This window comes from Dinoponera quadriceps, unplaced genomic scaffold (assembly GCF_001313825.1).
Source record: "Dinoponera quadriceps isolate SergipeBrazil2010 unplaced genomic scaffold, ASM131382v1 scaffold1609, whole genome shotgun sequence".
Taxonomy (NCBI): Eukaryota; Metazoa; Arthropoda; class Insecta; order Hymenoptera; family Formicidae; genus Dinoponera; species Dinoponera quadriceps.
In genome coordinates this window covers 51,765-65,282 of record NW_014555756.1, presented here as the reverse complement: position 1 = coordinate 65,282, position 13,518 = coordinate 51,765, and the positions used below count along the sequence as shown (strand labels likewise).

General features: G+C 44.8%; 3 protein-coding genes and 1 long non-coding RNA gene across 6 annotated transcripts in view; 1 reads left to right on the top strand and 3 right to left on the bottom strand.

Moving 5' to 3' along the window:
• LOC106745339 overlaps positions 1-2,762 on the bottom strand; it is a 70,582-nt gene extending 67,820 nt beyond the window's left edge. The window contains exon 1 of one of the 3 annotated variants that reach the window (XM_014620852.1): positions 2,361-2,762. In XM_014620852.1, the coding sequence (XP_014476338.1) occupies positions 2,361-2,515 (155 nt within the window). In that variant the 5' untranslated portion in view covers positions 2,516-2,762. Of the gene's footprint in view, positions 1-2,356 lie in introns of all 3 variants that reach the window. The other 2 variants (XM_014620854.1, XM_014620855.1) reach the window with 2 other exon arrangements.
• A 609-nt stretch (positions 2,763-3,371) lies between these two features.
• On the top strand, positions 3,372-5,190 carry LOC106745368. The gene is made up of 3 exons (XR_001374518.1): positions 3,372-3,572; positions 4,655-4,720; positions 4,934-5,190. It is a non-coding gene; the product is annotated as an uncharacterized LOC106745368 (long non-coding RNA).
• On the bottom strand, positions 3,651-7,988 carry LOC106745367 (nucleolar protein 58). The gene is made up of 3 exons (XM_014620915.1): positions 7,689-7,988; positions 5,611-5,812; positions 3,651-4,563 (listed from the first exon to the last, which is right to left on the bottom strand). The coding sequence occupies exons 2-3, from the start codon at positions 5,782-5,784 to the stop codon at positions 4,192-4,194; spliced, it is 546 nt and encodes a 181-aa protein (XP_014476401.1). The 5' UTR covers positions 5,785-5,812; positions 7,689-7,988; the 3' UTR covers positions 3,651-4,191.
• Positions 7,989-9,309: 1,321 nt separating this feature from the next.
• Positions 9,310-13,415, bottom strand: LOC106745362 (ubiquitin carboxyl-terminal hydrolase 1). Its single transcript, XM_014620908.1, has 7 exons — positions 13,167-13,415; positions 12,723-12,899; positions 12,359-12,600; positions 12,034-12,263; positions 11,425-11,942; positions 11,093-11,285; positions 9,310-10,581 (listed from the first exon to the last, which is right to left on the bottom strand). Exons 2-7 carry the CDS (start codon positions 12,886-12,888, stop codon positions 10,008-10,010), a joined length of 1,923 nt encoding a protein of 640 aa, XP_014476394.1. The 5' UTR covers positions 12,889-12,899; positions 13,167-13,415; the 3' UTR covers positions 9,310-10,007.
• Positions 13,416-13,518: the final 103 nt, after the last annotated feature.

Below are 13,518 nucleotides of genomic sequence, written 5' to 3'. Positions count from 1 at the left end.
TTGCGATAAAGAAAGATTGACACATTCGATAACTTCGAAAGATCGTTGAGAGACATGTGGCTTCCGACGTAAAATGGAAACCACGAAACACGATATATACGAACGGAATCATGATTTCCTCCTCTTCACGGTACCTATCCATTAACCTTCGCTGAGAATGATATTTCAATTAGAAATACGTCGACCGGCTTTGTGCGCGGAAAATCGATAGATGTGCCGAGAATCAGTGTGAATGGCATATGCAGACTCCGCGATGAATACAGTCGGAGGAAATCGCACGTATATTGAGGTGAATCGCGCAATAACAATAGAACTCTGATGCTGCTGAATATACAAAAGTAATATACGTAGAATTCCGCCAGAACGTCCATTAACGTGACGCTTAAAATTAACAGCCATTAATGTAGAGATTGATGAAAAAAGGGACCGAGTCAAACCGACGGACATTATTACTCGCTTCTGGGCGGAAGTGCTCCATGAATTCGAAATAAGTTGCTTTCGCACTTTGACCTTTACCGAAACACATTTCAGCTAGATAACGCGTCTCCGAAAAATCGGAGTCTGCCTTTCTTTCCGAGCATTCCACGTAGAAAAAAACATTTATAAGCCTCTCATGTTATACTTCGTCTTTCTTCGGATCTTTCGGTTAAAAAAAAAATGCTTAACCGCAAAATCCAATTTCAATTTTCGGCCGAGACACGGCCTTGGCAGAGCGGAATTTGATCGCGCCGAAAATGATCCGAATGAATCGGGAGAGAAACAAGATAAGCCTAAAATCTTTTTCGCCGGGGAACACACGGTCACGCGAGAATCCTTGACCTTCGCACACACGACGTTTTGTTAATCGACCCTAACTCGTGATTTTGCGTCGAGATCGCGTCAAGAAGCACGCAAGCCGCATCGATCGCCCACGCTCTCTACCTGCATGGCGAAGGGGTTGCGAGAACGAGTACGGTAACATTGCTCATTACATGCTGTATCGCGGAAGAGATTGATTTTGCTTATTATTATTTAACCCTTCGGCTCTCGGTGTCGCATAGCCGCAGTCGGAATTTATATCCCTCTTGAAAAATTGTGTGTGTGTGTGTGTGTGTGTGTGTGTGTAAACTCCGTTGCTGATGGTTCCGCAAACGTGTAGCTACGCGTTACGTCGGGCATCGGATCAATAAAATCGATTTAATTAAATTTCTCACGCGTACCCACCGAGTGTTACGCCTTATGCTCTCATTTATTCATTACTGTTACTATCATCTTTATTGTCATTATTAAAAAAAAAAAGTATGGTGTTCACTCAGTCATATTTTATAATCGTACATCATATTCATTTTCGTATTTTATATATATACTCGATTTTTATATTCGTATTTTATATTCATTTTTGTGATTCCGTCATAACGACAGATCACTAATTTGACACGTTGTTCCCGCTTTTTCGAGCAATAAATAATAAATCAATAACGCATATATTGTTGGAGGATTCATAAATAGTTGGCATTGCGTGCGACGACTGTTCTGCCGATTAATATAAAAGTTGCCTTACAGTCACAACGTCGAGGCCTATATAACATACGACTACGTAATCCTTGTGACATTGAGACAAACAAAAAGGACGAAGTTTTGTTTTCGATACCTAACTTTTTGAACGTACAAAAATAGCTTTGTGAGCTATACCACGGATATAAATACACCACGAATGTATTCACGCGATGTGACAATCCGGAATACAGGAATTAACCTGTTAACTGGGCATGACAAAATATTTCGTCATACACGAACTACTGCTGCAATGGGCATGACGATGTTTTTCGTCATGGAAATTTGCCGGAGTATTTTGAACGCAAACAAAAAAAAAATTTATTCCCCGGTTAACAACAGAAAAGAGTGGCAAAGTGGCGCGTGTGGGAACGGTGTGCGCACCAGCGAACTTCGGACACCTCGCGTGTCATTCTCCAGGTATCTATCAGATGCGTGATAAAAAATGCGTAAACATGCCCGTTACGCTCGCAACGTAAAGGCGTAAAGTAACAGCGCGTCTCGCACGAGGTGCTTCCGTAATATCGGGCCTCTGTCTCGAGGTAAAATTAACCCCCTTTCCTCAGTGCGCATGTCGATTCACGAGAGCTGTCACACACATACGTCGTGAATATGACGCGTTATTAATAAAAGCCTCATTAATAGCGGCTGAACGAAAATAGAGCCACAGGAAGAAAGGCTTTCTCACGTCGGCTGGCGCCGACGAGAAACGGACGGACGGACAGACGGAGAGTGCACGACGCGGCTCGGTGTGAATCGACACTCGCGATTTCGGACAAAACAAAGTGGCAATGTGTGTATCGGCGAGGGATTCGGCACTTACTTACTTGGCGGCAGCGACGTGTCCTCCTAGCTGGCAGGATAACGCGGAGTCGTCGCTGTCGTTGTCACCGACGTTCGCCTCTTCTGCTGGGTGCTGGTACGCCACGGCATGGCTCCGCTTGTCGCCGGTTCTCCGCGGATTCGGGACGAGCTTGTACATGGACGACACTCACGAGGACGCGACGCACCGCCGCCGTTGACGACCGGTCGGCATCGCCGTCCGCGGACCGACGGCGACGCAATCCGGATATCCCCGCACTCTCTCTCCGGAGGAAAACTCACCGATCGACGACGATCGGACACGCGCGCGCTGTCACCCCGCGTCCACGGAACCGATGGATGACGATCCGTCACTCTGTCAACTTGTCGTGCGAGCACCGCGACGCAACTTACGCGTACGGCCGCGTGAGAACACCTGGCGCCCTCCGGCCGCCGACCGCCGCCATTGCGCGCCTACCGACACAGCGCCGCTACTGCCATCCGCCGGCGCGAGCGAGCACTAACACGGCGGTAGCGTCTCTTCGTCTCGTTCAAAGGCCATCGTCGTAACGGTTTCTTCGACGATGTCCGTAAATTGCATGTCCGAATCGCGAGCCAACCGACGATGAACGGCGTGATGGACGAAGACGACGATGCGATGGACGCGACTTATGCCGGAATATCGGACGACCTTCCGAATTCGATCCGATGCTGCCGAGACGTTATCTCAAACGGCAGTTGAGACTCCCCGACCGCCATTGTTATTCTCGGATCTTCGCCCCGACGATGGCCCGTTTCGTCGGATATTCGCTCTCGGCGGTTACTTTGCCGCATTTTGCTACGAGACACTCGCGATATTTTCAATGGTAATTTACAGGCCGGATTCATTTTCGACGGCCTTTCGGTAGCTCAAGATCGAGATTTCGACTACCGACGATCCGATCCGCGAAATACCCGTTCGGCAATTGACTGTGTTTAACGACACGTCGTTACAGCAAAGATGTGGGACTTACTTTCAGCATTCCTGGCGACGAGAATCCGCGCGCGTTATTCATTTCGGCCGGAACGGCTTCTCTCGAATGCGCACCGTCCCGCGGCGACCCGCTTCTAATGGCCGCTGGTGACTGCGATTCTCGAAGTCGCGCGATATCGATATTCTCGAATCGACGCACACAAGCGCTCGAGGTATCGATCCTGATCGCCGTGGTGGAATTATTTATCGAAGACATTGTTTGTAGGTGAGTTGACACATTGATAGAGGAGAACACTGCTGCAAAGAGTATCTACTAGAATATATGTATTTTTTGTTACTTCCGGTAATTTCCCTCCTTTTCGCTTTTCGAGAACGTCATATGCTTATATGTATGCGCTTATATAAGACTTTATTCCCCATTTCGGTCGCAAATGTGCGATTGTCTACGAAAGAGACGTACTCCTTTACATCGATTATACATAATAATTCTCACAATGTCGCAAATTACATGTCACTCGTGTGTAAAACACTAAATTAATTCATGATAAAACTTACTTGTATTCTACAGGCGGAAAAAAACCATCTTTATATTAGTAAATACATTGAATTGTGTGAGTTAAACTTATTAATCAAACAATAGAATCGTGTATGCGCGCATTCGAGGGATTCAATTTGTCGAGCAACTTCTCCCTTTCAATCGCTTAATTGTCAATTACCGACGCTGCGTGAAGCTGTCGACGCAGAATATCCCGCAAGACCGTTTATATAAACAGCTTTCCGTTTTCGCTCGAGTATTCCTCTATGTGTATCAAATGATTATAAAGTGGTTCGGCAAAACTTTCGTAAAAGTCTCGTTAAGGCACTTTTAAGACATTCGACGGACATTATTTCTCCTTCTTCGGCTCGTTGTCCACCTCGATCAATTTCTTGCCCTCTTTTTCACCGTTACTTTTCTCTTTGTTGTCTTTATTTTTAGATTTCTCCTGCTTATCCTCCTCCTCCTCCTCGAACAATTTCTCGGAGTCCAGTTCCTCCGCGTGCTTCTTCAACTCCTCGTCCAGCAAGCTATCCCAGTCGGACATGTCCTTGCCTTCCTGAACTCTCTGCAGCTCACGCTTCAGCATGTCCAGGCATTCCCTTCGTTCCTTCCACTTCTCCGACATTTCGAGGCTCTTTTTCCCGTCGTCGATCTGGTCCAACATTTCCGCCTTTTCCTTCTCCTCGCACTCGAACACGTACTTCTCGTAGCTGTCCACCTGAACGATAATAAATTCCAAATAATCGATTGTTCTCTTTCATAAAGCCATTCCCATAAGTCTGTTAAAATTATAAATTTGTTCTTTTTAGCTGGACTAAGTTGCACTTTCCGCCTTTGGAGCGAAACGACTGTATAACTGAGCGCTAAAAAAAAAGGTAAAGTTCTTGTGCAGCACTAAAAAGGACAGGTCTGGACAGCACAAAAATATTCTATGAATGTTCTACGAATATTTGTTACGAATAATTGTACATTCATAGAATATATTAAAACCCTGTCATATGATCATATAGTATGCTCTTAGTATATTCGAATGACATTACTATAAATGTTCTAGAAATGCGCATAGAATATTTCATTGAATGTTGTAGGCGGGTGAAGGCGTGGGGAGTTCCTGAGACATACGAAAGTTCTACGCGAGCACACGCAGATCTCCGTTTCCAATTAAGTACATATGCCAAAGGTATATGCATATATAGGATTGGCTACTTTCCAGTTAGATCAATGCATTGCACATGCGCAGTAAATGAACTTTATGAATGTTCTAAGAACATTCTTTTCTACGATGAATATATTCATTAAGCGAGAAATCATTAACACAACGTCATTACAATGACATTTTATGACACGTAACACGTTTTCAAATATGTAATTCTTAATATTATATACAACGTCATTGTTGACGATATTTGACTCATATTTCTGCACTATGATTTTAATATTTAGGAATATTATATCATCGAGTAACAGTTTAAAAACATTTGTAAAATATCATCTCGTGATGTTTGCGAAATCCATATAAAATCAATTCAATTTCAGAAGATTGATTTAATGTTTCTTGTTTACTATGTATGAGTAGGAATCTCTGTTTACAATATTATACGTATATTCATGGAATATTCGATTCGCGAATATTTTGGAATTAAAAATATTCGTATTTCATAAGAATATTCATAGAATATATTGTGCTATCTGAATATCTGGTTGGTGTATTGACTGGGAAAAAAGAACACACGAATTCAAGGCGATAGACTCGTGAGCAGTTTACCTTCTCCTGTAACATTTTCTGAACGTCATTTTGCCTCTTCAGATGCTTCGGCAGCCAAAAGCAAGCCTGAATGAGCCGAAGGAATATCCAAACCGCACCAGCGAGCGCCAAGTAGGAGCAAGCGGTAAACACCATGTTTACCATGTCTACAGTAACTTGCTGATGCTTCATCATAATGATAATTTATTCGACTTGAGTACGTCTGCAATGAACACAGTGGCACAATGGGAATCGGCAGAGAATAATTCGCGCGTGCAAATAAAACCGACCGGCGGTTCTACTCCCCCCAGACTGAAGATACCGCGGCCGATACGTTCGCGAAAAATTCGCAAAAAAACCCGGAAAAACGTTCTCCTCACGTTCGCGCCGAGGCGAACGCGGAGAATTTCGTCTTCGACGTGCCTTCCGTAACGATTCGATCGATTTGCGACTCGCTAATTTGGCAACTCCCTCGTGGAACGTATCACACCGATCGATCGATCCGCCCATCAAATAAAAATTCACGCGCAATATTTTCTCTTCTCTCGTTGATCGCATAAGGGCCTTAGCAGTATGGCTGACTTGTAATCTTAAAACAATGTTTTTATGCCTTTATATATTATTCCATATTATTTTATTTTTTTTTAATATTCTAAGAACATTTTTATAATATGCCAAAAATATGTGTAGCGGACATATAACATCGATAGAACATCATTCCTATAATATTAAAAAAATACTGCATAACATTCTTAGAATATTATAAGAGTATTATTTTAATACTGAATGACATTTATATGATATTCTTGGAATATTACGCTTATAAGGTAGGTAGATTGAGGTCATAAAATGGTCTCTTAAAATGATGAGTCAGCCGTTCCGCTGAGGCCCTTAAAGACAAAGGCTTAGGGCTTAGAAAAACATTGTCTTGAACCCATAAGTCAGCCATTCTGCTGAGGCCCTAAGTATACCATTCACGAGACAGTGGCTGCACGGTATGTGGAGGCGGTTCGACTTGGAGAGAATTACGCGTGGTGATAAGTGACCTACTGCGAGAGCACGACGTGCACCGTGCGCCTTAAACACCGACGACGTCGTCGTTAAAACGTATCCCGTGAGAAAGAGAGAAACGATCGGGACGTATTTGGGTTGATTCGTTTGACGATAACGTCGGCCGGGGAATCGCCTGCTGATGGGAACCGAGTGTTTTCGCCCCGGTGAAACCAGCAAATCGCATATCGTGAACGGCGCGCAGATATGTCATCGTGACATCCATTTATCGGTGGCTTCGCCGCGAACGGCCGGGTGTATCGATTATGTTCGTTCAATGGAGCGGAATGCGAATGTAATAATGTACACCGTGAGAAAGCTCGAAATCTCGCAGGATTTTCATGTTGTGGAGGACATTAGCAATCCGAAAGGTTGAAGGGCGCAGGTACGCTTTTATCCCGAGCATTCCTGCCGTTTTCTCCTCTTCTTCGATTTTCTTCCCCTCCAGCCGAAAATGGTGCCAGTGGCTTGTGCGGTTTCGATTGTGTGTGAATTACGTGTGTTCACATCGATATACATACGATGTCGCTTTAATTTACTCACCATATTGAGAACACGGTGTCTAATAATTGCAGATGAATGTGTCTCGGGTACTCGGAAATTATGCGCACAAAGAAGAAAACTTATTAAAAAATTCCGAACTGAAGAAAGAGAAAGTGTATGTGTGTGTGTGTATGTGTGTGTGTGTGTGTGAGCGAGTATTTGAGGTACAGAGTTTCAGAGTCATTATTGAGACGCGGTTGTTAACGCGAATTCATCGATAAAGTTAGAACGGAAATTCTCCTGCGCGGGTCGGTGTTTCTCCGATTAAGGACAAGTTTCAATCAAAAGCGGGCAGCTAATTTGTTAAGATTACAAATGTGCCGCTCGATCTTCCGAAATCGAACGCGCGCGGGAAACCAAATCTCTCGTCGGAAAGTCGGAGGATTTCATTCGTCACTCGTCTTGTTCTGTGTCTCGATGTCAGGAGCGTTTCAAACAGGCCGAGTTTGAATTACGCTGTTAAATACGCACAACAGAACGTCACGCATATTATTTTATTCACTCACCTTACTCGAGGAGCGCCGACAAGAACATAGCCGTGTGTAGGAGCGTATTCCTAAGAGATACGCGAACTACTGAATGTATCACGTCTGGAAGTAGTAGGAACTACAACGCGTCCGACTGACAGGTGGAACACTACTCCACTACTGACCCCCTATGAAAATAATCGATATACGGATGTAGCCACGTATGATTGAGCTGACATTAAACAAATACTTTGACTTGCGTGCGTGCGTGTGCGCGCATATACGCACGAAATCTCAAGTGACCAACGTGTGCGCGATCCGGGGAAAAAAATGATTATATATGATTATATATGATTATATATGATTATATATAATTATATAAAATTATGAATGAATTTTGTCCATATACGTGATTACATATGTGATCATATATGTCTCTACGAAAAAATGATGCTTTGTCATTTGATTTATTTAATGTCGACATCATGTGCTGTCAGAAGCACGAGCAGCTAGAAGCATTTATTTCGATTGTATTTGCATATAATTTGTAAAAAAAAAACGGTACTTTTTCGTTGCGAATATATATGATTATATAATCATATATATATATATATATATATATATATATATATATAGGCAAATTTCATACAGGATCTTTTTCCCCTGGATATATTCTCGGCGAAGACGAATCGCGTCGAGTTTGCCTGAGACAGAATGTTTCGGACGAATCGGAAAACAACAGAGAAACAAGTCTGCTTGAATTAGTTACGAGAATGTATACACCTTTTCCTTTTTTCCGCTTATCGTATCAATTATACATCGAATTTATTCGAAAGCGATTCGAAAGGCGACTGGACGTCACGCGAAGGATCTTTATTTGCGCTCATGCGACGGCGAGTATAAATGGCATCGTTCGTTACCTTTCGACGCGTGATCGATTAATAATGTCGCAATCGGCAAGGATTCGAGCGACAACGGACGTTCGCAATAAAAGGCACCCTGAAATATTCAAGATACGTCGCAATGACGTCTATCCATATGAAGTCGCGGCGAGCGGCGTTATTTCGAAATCGGATCAGGTGTCTCCATCTCGTGGATGTGGACGTGGACTCGCAGAGAACACGGACACGCGTCAAGAATACATAATATTTTTTTATTATTTTACAGATAACTCAATAATAAAACGTTCCACGTCCCAACTAAGGCTAAGAGTAAGTCTAAGCGCGGAGTCGACATTCGCTGATTTGTGTGTTGATTCGTTAAGTCGAGTCCCCGACGGTATTTATTTCGTTACTTTACAGGTCGCACGTTATCTTCGTACACTATCACCGTCGCAAAATCTAGAGACACCGGACGAAAAACGCAGTATTTTCGAAGAGATTATCTCGAAATAAATGATGACATATAATGTACATCAATTATTTCTCCCACTGCAGTTTTTGATCCTAATTTCGGCCTCGTTTCCACCGTTCAGTCATCCCCTCATGTCTGTTAAACCTAATTCAATATTAAGTACATTTAAAAACGTTTAANATATATATATATATATATATATATATTTAAATTATACACACACTTAAATTCTTGCTTTATGTATCAATACGCCACTCAATGGAAGGAAACAATAATACACCAATCTGCCAATGGAATATCACAGAAGTAAATTTTGTTTTCAATTTTAATGAAAAATTTAATCAGCCTCAGTTTTACACAATTCGTTCTTAGGCCAATTACACGCAGTCTGACATGGTCGGTATATGATTAAATTTCCTAAAACTCTAATCTCCCAAGTGTTTCTTTAACCTTCCCTTGTGTCTAAAAATTCAGAGTTAAAAGAGAGAGTACTCGATCTCTAAATTACTACACCTAAAGAATACATTGTGAGAGCGAATTATCGGCCGAGGAAGAATGATTCTTCGTTTCGCCGCTCTCACAGTACGAGGAAAATCTAGATCCGTGTTCCCGAGACTTTCCGACAGCAGTGTACGTCTATGCAATCGCCGGGAATCTAATTAATATAACGTAAGCTGCTCGCGCGATAAGGAGCGATGTTTTTTACTTCCTATTAAATTATCATTACTCACGCCCGCATGCTCTAAAACGGCGGCACTTTCGTACACACAGGAGGAAGAAACGGGGATTGTTTTGGAATGTGCGGTACATCACACCACAGTCGTTGAGGAGTCGAAGAGGTGCGAGAGAGAGAGAGAGAGAGGATACGAGAGAATGCGGCGACAGGGCAAAGAAGGTGAATGAAGAAGAGAACGAGGCCCGTTTTATATTTATATTGCTTCGTTTGGAATCTCGAAGGAAGTGGGGGACACTTTTGATACACATTTTCGACGGGAAGCCGACCTCTTACGTCGTTGATCTCACGTAGAACAGGAGATAGGGGGTGGCGGAATTGCGCGGATTGGGCGCCAATTTGTCCTCGAGCTCTCGCAACGGGATCACGTGCACCGCCTCGTCGTCGCACTCCAGCCAGGTAACGGCCTGCTTGTTGCGCCTGATGCCGCAACAGTCCATGCTGCGACACCCGACCTTCACCACCTGCTCCTTGTTCTCGCTCACGCTGGGCTTACTCCTAAAGTATTTGAGTATACTCGACGATGACGACTTATCGGACGTGGAAGACGACGAGTTTGTGCTCGCGCTGCCGCCCTGGCCCGGATTCGGCCGCTTGTTGTCGCGATCGCACTGGTAGTACTCCGCGTACGCGGACTCGTCCGGTAGACGCGCGTAAGCGACGTAGTGACCGGCGGTCATCGTCGCGCCCTGATGCATTATGACCGAATACAATTTGTACACGTGTCGCGTAGACTCGCCCCCGCCGCCGGTCGTTGGCCCGCGCGTCTGATCGTTGCTACACTCCTCGCAGAAACATTGCAAGGTGAGCGGCGTCGGCATGTGGTTGTTGATCTTCTCCATCGAACTGAAAGCGTACGTTCTCGGTGATGATGGCGATGCGGATTTGCGAAAAGGAGGGCTTCTCAGTCGACGATGGGATCCGGAAGTGACGTTACGTATCGGATAATTTTCTCAGGATAGATTTAACGAATTTGAAATTATACTCATCCGATATTGATTACGCTGAGAGAGAAAAAAGTGGTGGAATCGGCGAAATTTTGCTTAAACATTTTCTTTTTTTTTTTTCAAGACCAACGTTTGGTTAATTGAACAAGTTATGATTACGGTTGCTCTAACGTTATTAATTGATCCGACGATTGCGGTCAGCAGCTGCGTCATTGCGACGTATTGTTGCGCCAACGCGTAATTAGTTGGCGATATTTTTTTTTTTTTCAAGGAGGATGATCACAGATTGTGTCGGTACAATCGCTTTTTTCTTCATGTGTACGTACGATAATCACGTAGTAATCAACCTGTTGTTTCCTTGACTCTCTCGCACTTCTAATTGAGTGGATAGATACTGCGCGATTACTCACCCGGCGGCAGTGGAAAATCTCTTCAGCTGCAAAATGAGGAGCCTCGGTAAGGAGGGAAAACAGACGGCTCGGCGAGCTTCGTTATATCGTAGGCAACGTGCGCACCAATACTTGTCTCTACCCCAAAGAAGCTCACTAGTCACTACAGCACGTTTATACACTTCGCTGCTGTCCACCGAGCGGCCGTCGTCGTCTGCAAGAAGGAAAATGTTATCAGCAACAGCACGCCTTCTTGCTTTTATCTCCGGTTTGTGTGTCGCAAGAAAAACGAAAAAAAGATGTCGGAAATTGTGCCGAGAGCCAAAGACTCGACGATTGGTGGTGATACGCACCTTTCTCGTTCGAACGGTCGATGTCGATGGGTACGCATATGTCGCAGAACGTTTCTTTGCGTTCCGTGACGTATTCGCATTCCAGACACGTTGTCCGCAGCAAACTGACTCCCTCGAAGTCCTCGGAGATGAAACACCTTTTACTCTCGAGTTTGCGCGTGCCAATCTCGCCGTTGCTCTCAGCGAACTCCAAGTGGCCATTCTCGTACGGCCTCATCGCGGACGTCGTGATGCCGTTCACGCTCGGCTGACCGACAGATACCGAACTGCTTTTGGTAGTCATCTTCTTCTTTTTCCTGGACTTACGCATGCTTCTCTTGCCGGAACCACTGCTCTCCGACTGCGCGTCCGTCGACTGGTCCGTGTTGAAGTCAGGAATGCCACCGTTGCTCTGACCAAATTGGCTCTCTCTGTGTCTGACCAGTAACTGGAAGGTCTCCCTGATATTGTCGAGCAGGCAGACCAGGAGTTCGTGAGCGTCTTGCTGTTGATTTCCCTCGAATATCGGATTCACCTCCCTGTAATTAACACAATACGAATAATTCAAGTGATAAATAATGCAAAGCAATGTCAACAAATCCGTCCGCTTTTCGATAAGGACATCCGTACCTAAGAGCTTGCAAAAAGGCATCCGGCTGATAAGGCTCGCTATTCTCTCGCATCTCCGACGCCCGCAGCGCCATGAAGAGCTCGTGCAACTTTTCGGTGGCTATTTGAATGCGAGGTTTATTGGCTTCCCCTGTTGGTCCAGCTAGTGCTAATAGGTCTTTACTGCTCCAGCTACGACTGCTGCTCGACGTTAGCGACACACCAGTCCTACCTAACGAAGAGGATTTGGCCTGCAAGAAGGTAAAATTTACCTTTCAAAGTAGCAACCAAACAAACACACTGTACTCTTCCTCCAGAAAAGATCACTTATATGCTCGGTACTCACTTTTGTTTGAAGTTGTTTGTCATTTAAGTTGGACAAATCAGTAGCTAGATGATGCAAATTGTGCAGGAAGGAAGGCGCGAATCTTAAAGTATATAATACACTGTTGAGGAAGCAAGTATTCCCTAGATTGCATAGAGTGGCTATCTTCAAGCCTTCCGCGTTGCCACCACCAGACGTGTCGTAATTCCCATCCTGATGGTTGCCCAGCTGATTACGGTAGCCATTCAACATCTTGCTTGTACCTTAGTAAACAAAATAACTACGTAATCGGAATATACCTTCATTGTTCGCACACACACCATCAGAAACAATCATAAACACAGATGTAGCAAAATATTGTGTCGAGAAAACAAAATATATGTACTAAATGTAAAGTCTGGTGTATCCAGGAGGCCCCCTCTCGCAGATGAACGAGGGGGCTGCGGAGCGACGGTGATCGTACGTCCGCGGCCAGACAGGGACAAGCAGAACTTCTTTCTAGGAGGAACCGAGCGTTTATCTGCGTCTTCCTCTATTTCTAATACTGTCATCTTCTGCTAACCTAAAATCACCAGACATCTGCTACGGCTATCGGTTGAGATAAGACGAAGGTAGGAAGAGGAGGAGGGGGGATAAGCGCGAACGCACAGTCGCCCGTATATACCAGGTTTCCCTACGTGCACGAACCCATGTTTAACGTACGTTGGGAATCCTCGTCGACGTGAATTACGTCGTGACGTCTCTCTCTCTCTCTCTCTCGAGACGGTCACGCCAGTCTCGTCGAGGGTGTTCCGCGTCGTGCGAGAATATGCAAGGTGCGTTTACTTACGTATGATTGAGTGGGGAAGTCATGGAACGAACGGGGCTCGTTTGTTACAACGTCACTAAATCAAGCCCGGTTCCCTAAACGCTAAAAGCCGCGTGAGACAAGCCTAAATTGAATCCGGCGAAACTACATCTCTGGTAGAATTTCGTCGCTCGCGTACGTGACTTCGGTGCCGCCGAGGCTCGCCTCGACACTTCGACACGACACAAGCAGCGCCGATGATTTCACGCCGAGTGAAGAACGAGAGGGCTTCCCCTATAGGCGTGTTTCAGGCGTCACACGTCGTTCTCTCGCGAAGCGCCTCTGTGAGCGTTAAATACGAACTACGTGGCGCCGATGATCCGGGTGAGTCTTC

Excerpts from the sequence above, each read along its gene's own strand:
- LOC106745367 (XM_014620915.1), bottom strand. The coding sequence starts at position 5,784 with ATGATGAAGCATCAGCAAGTTACTGTAGACATGGTAAACATGGTGTTT. Across the intron at positions 4,564-5,610 it reads AGAAAATGTTACAGGAGAAG|GTGGACAGCTACGAGAAGTA; the intron begins GTAAACTGCTCA and ends ATTATCGTTCAG.
- LOC106745362 (XM_014620908.1), bottom strand. The coding sequence starts at position 12,888 with ATGACAGTATTAGAAATAGAGGAAGACGCAGATAAACGCTCGGTTCCT. Across the intron at positions 12,601-12,722 it reads TACACCAGACTTTACATTTA|GTACAAGCAAGATGTTGAAT; the intron begins GTACATATATTT and ends TTGTTTACTAAG. Across the intron at positions 11,943-12,033 it reads GCCTTTTTGCAAGCTCTTAG|GGAGGTGAATCCGATATTCG; the intron begins GTACGGATGTCC and ends TGTTAATTACAG.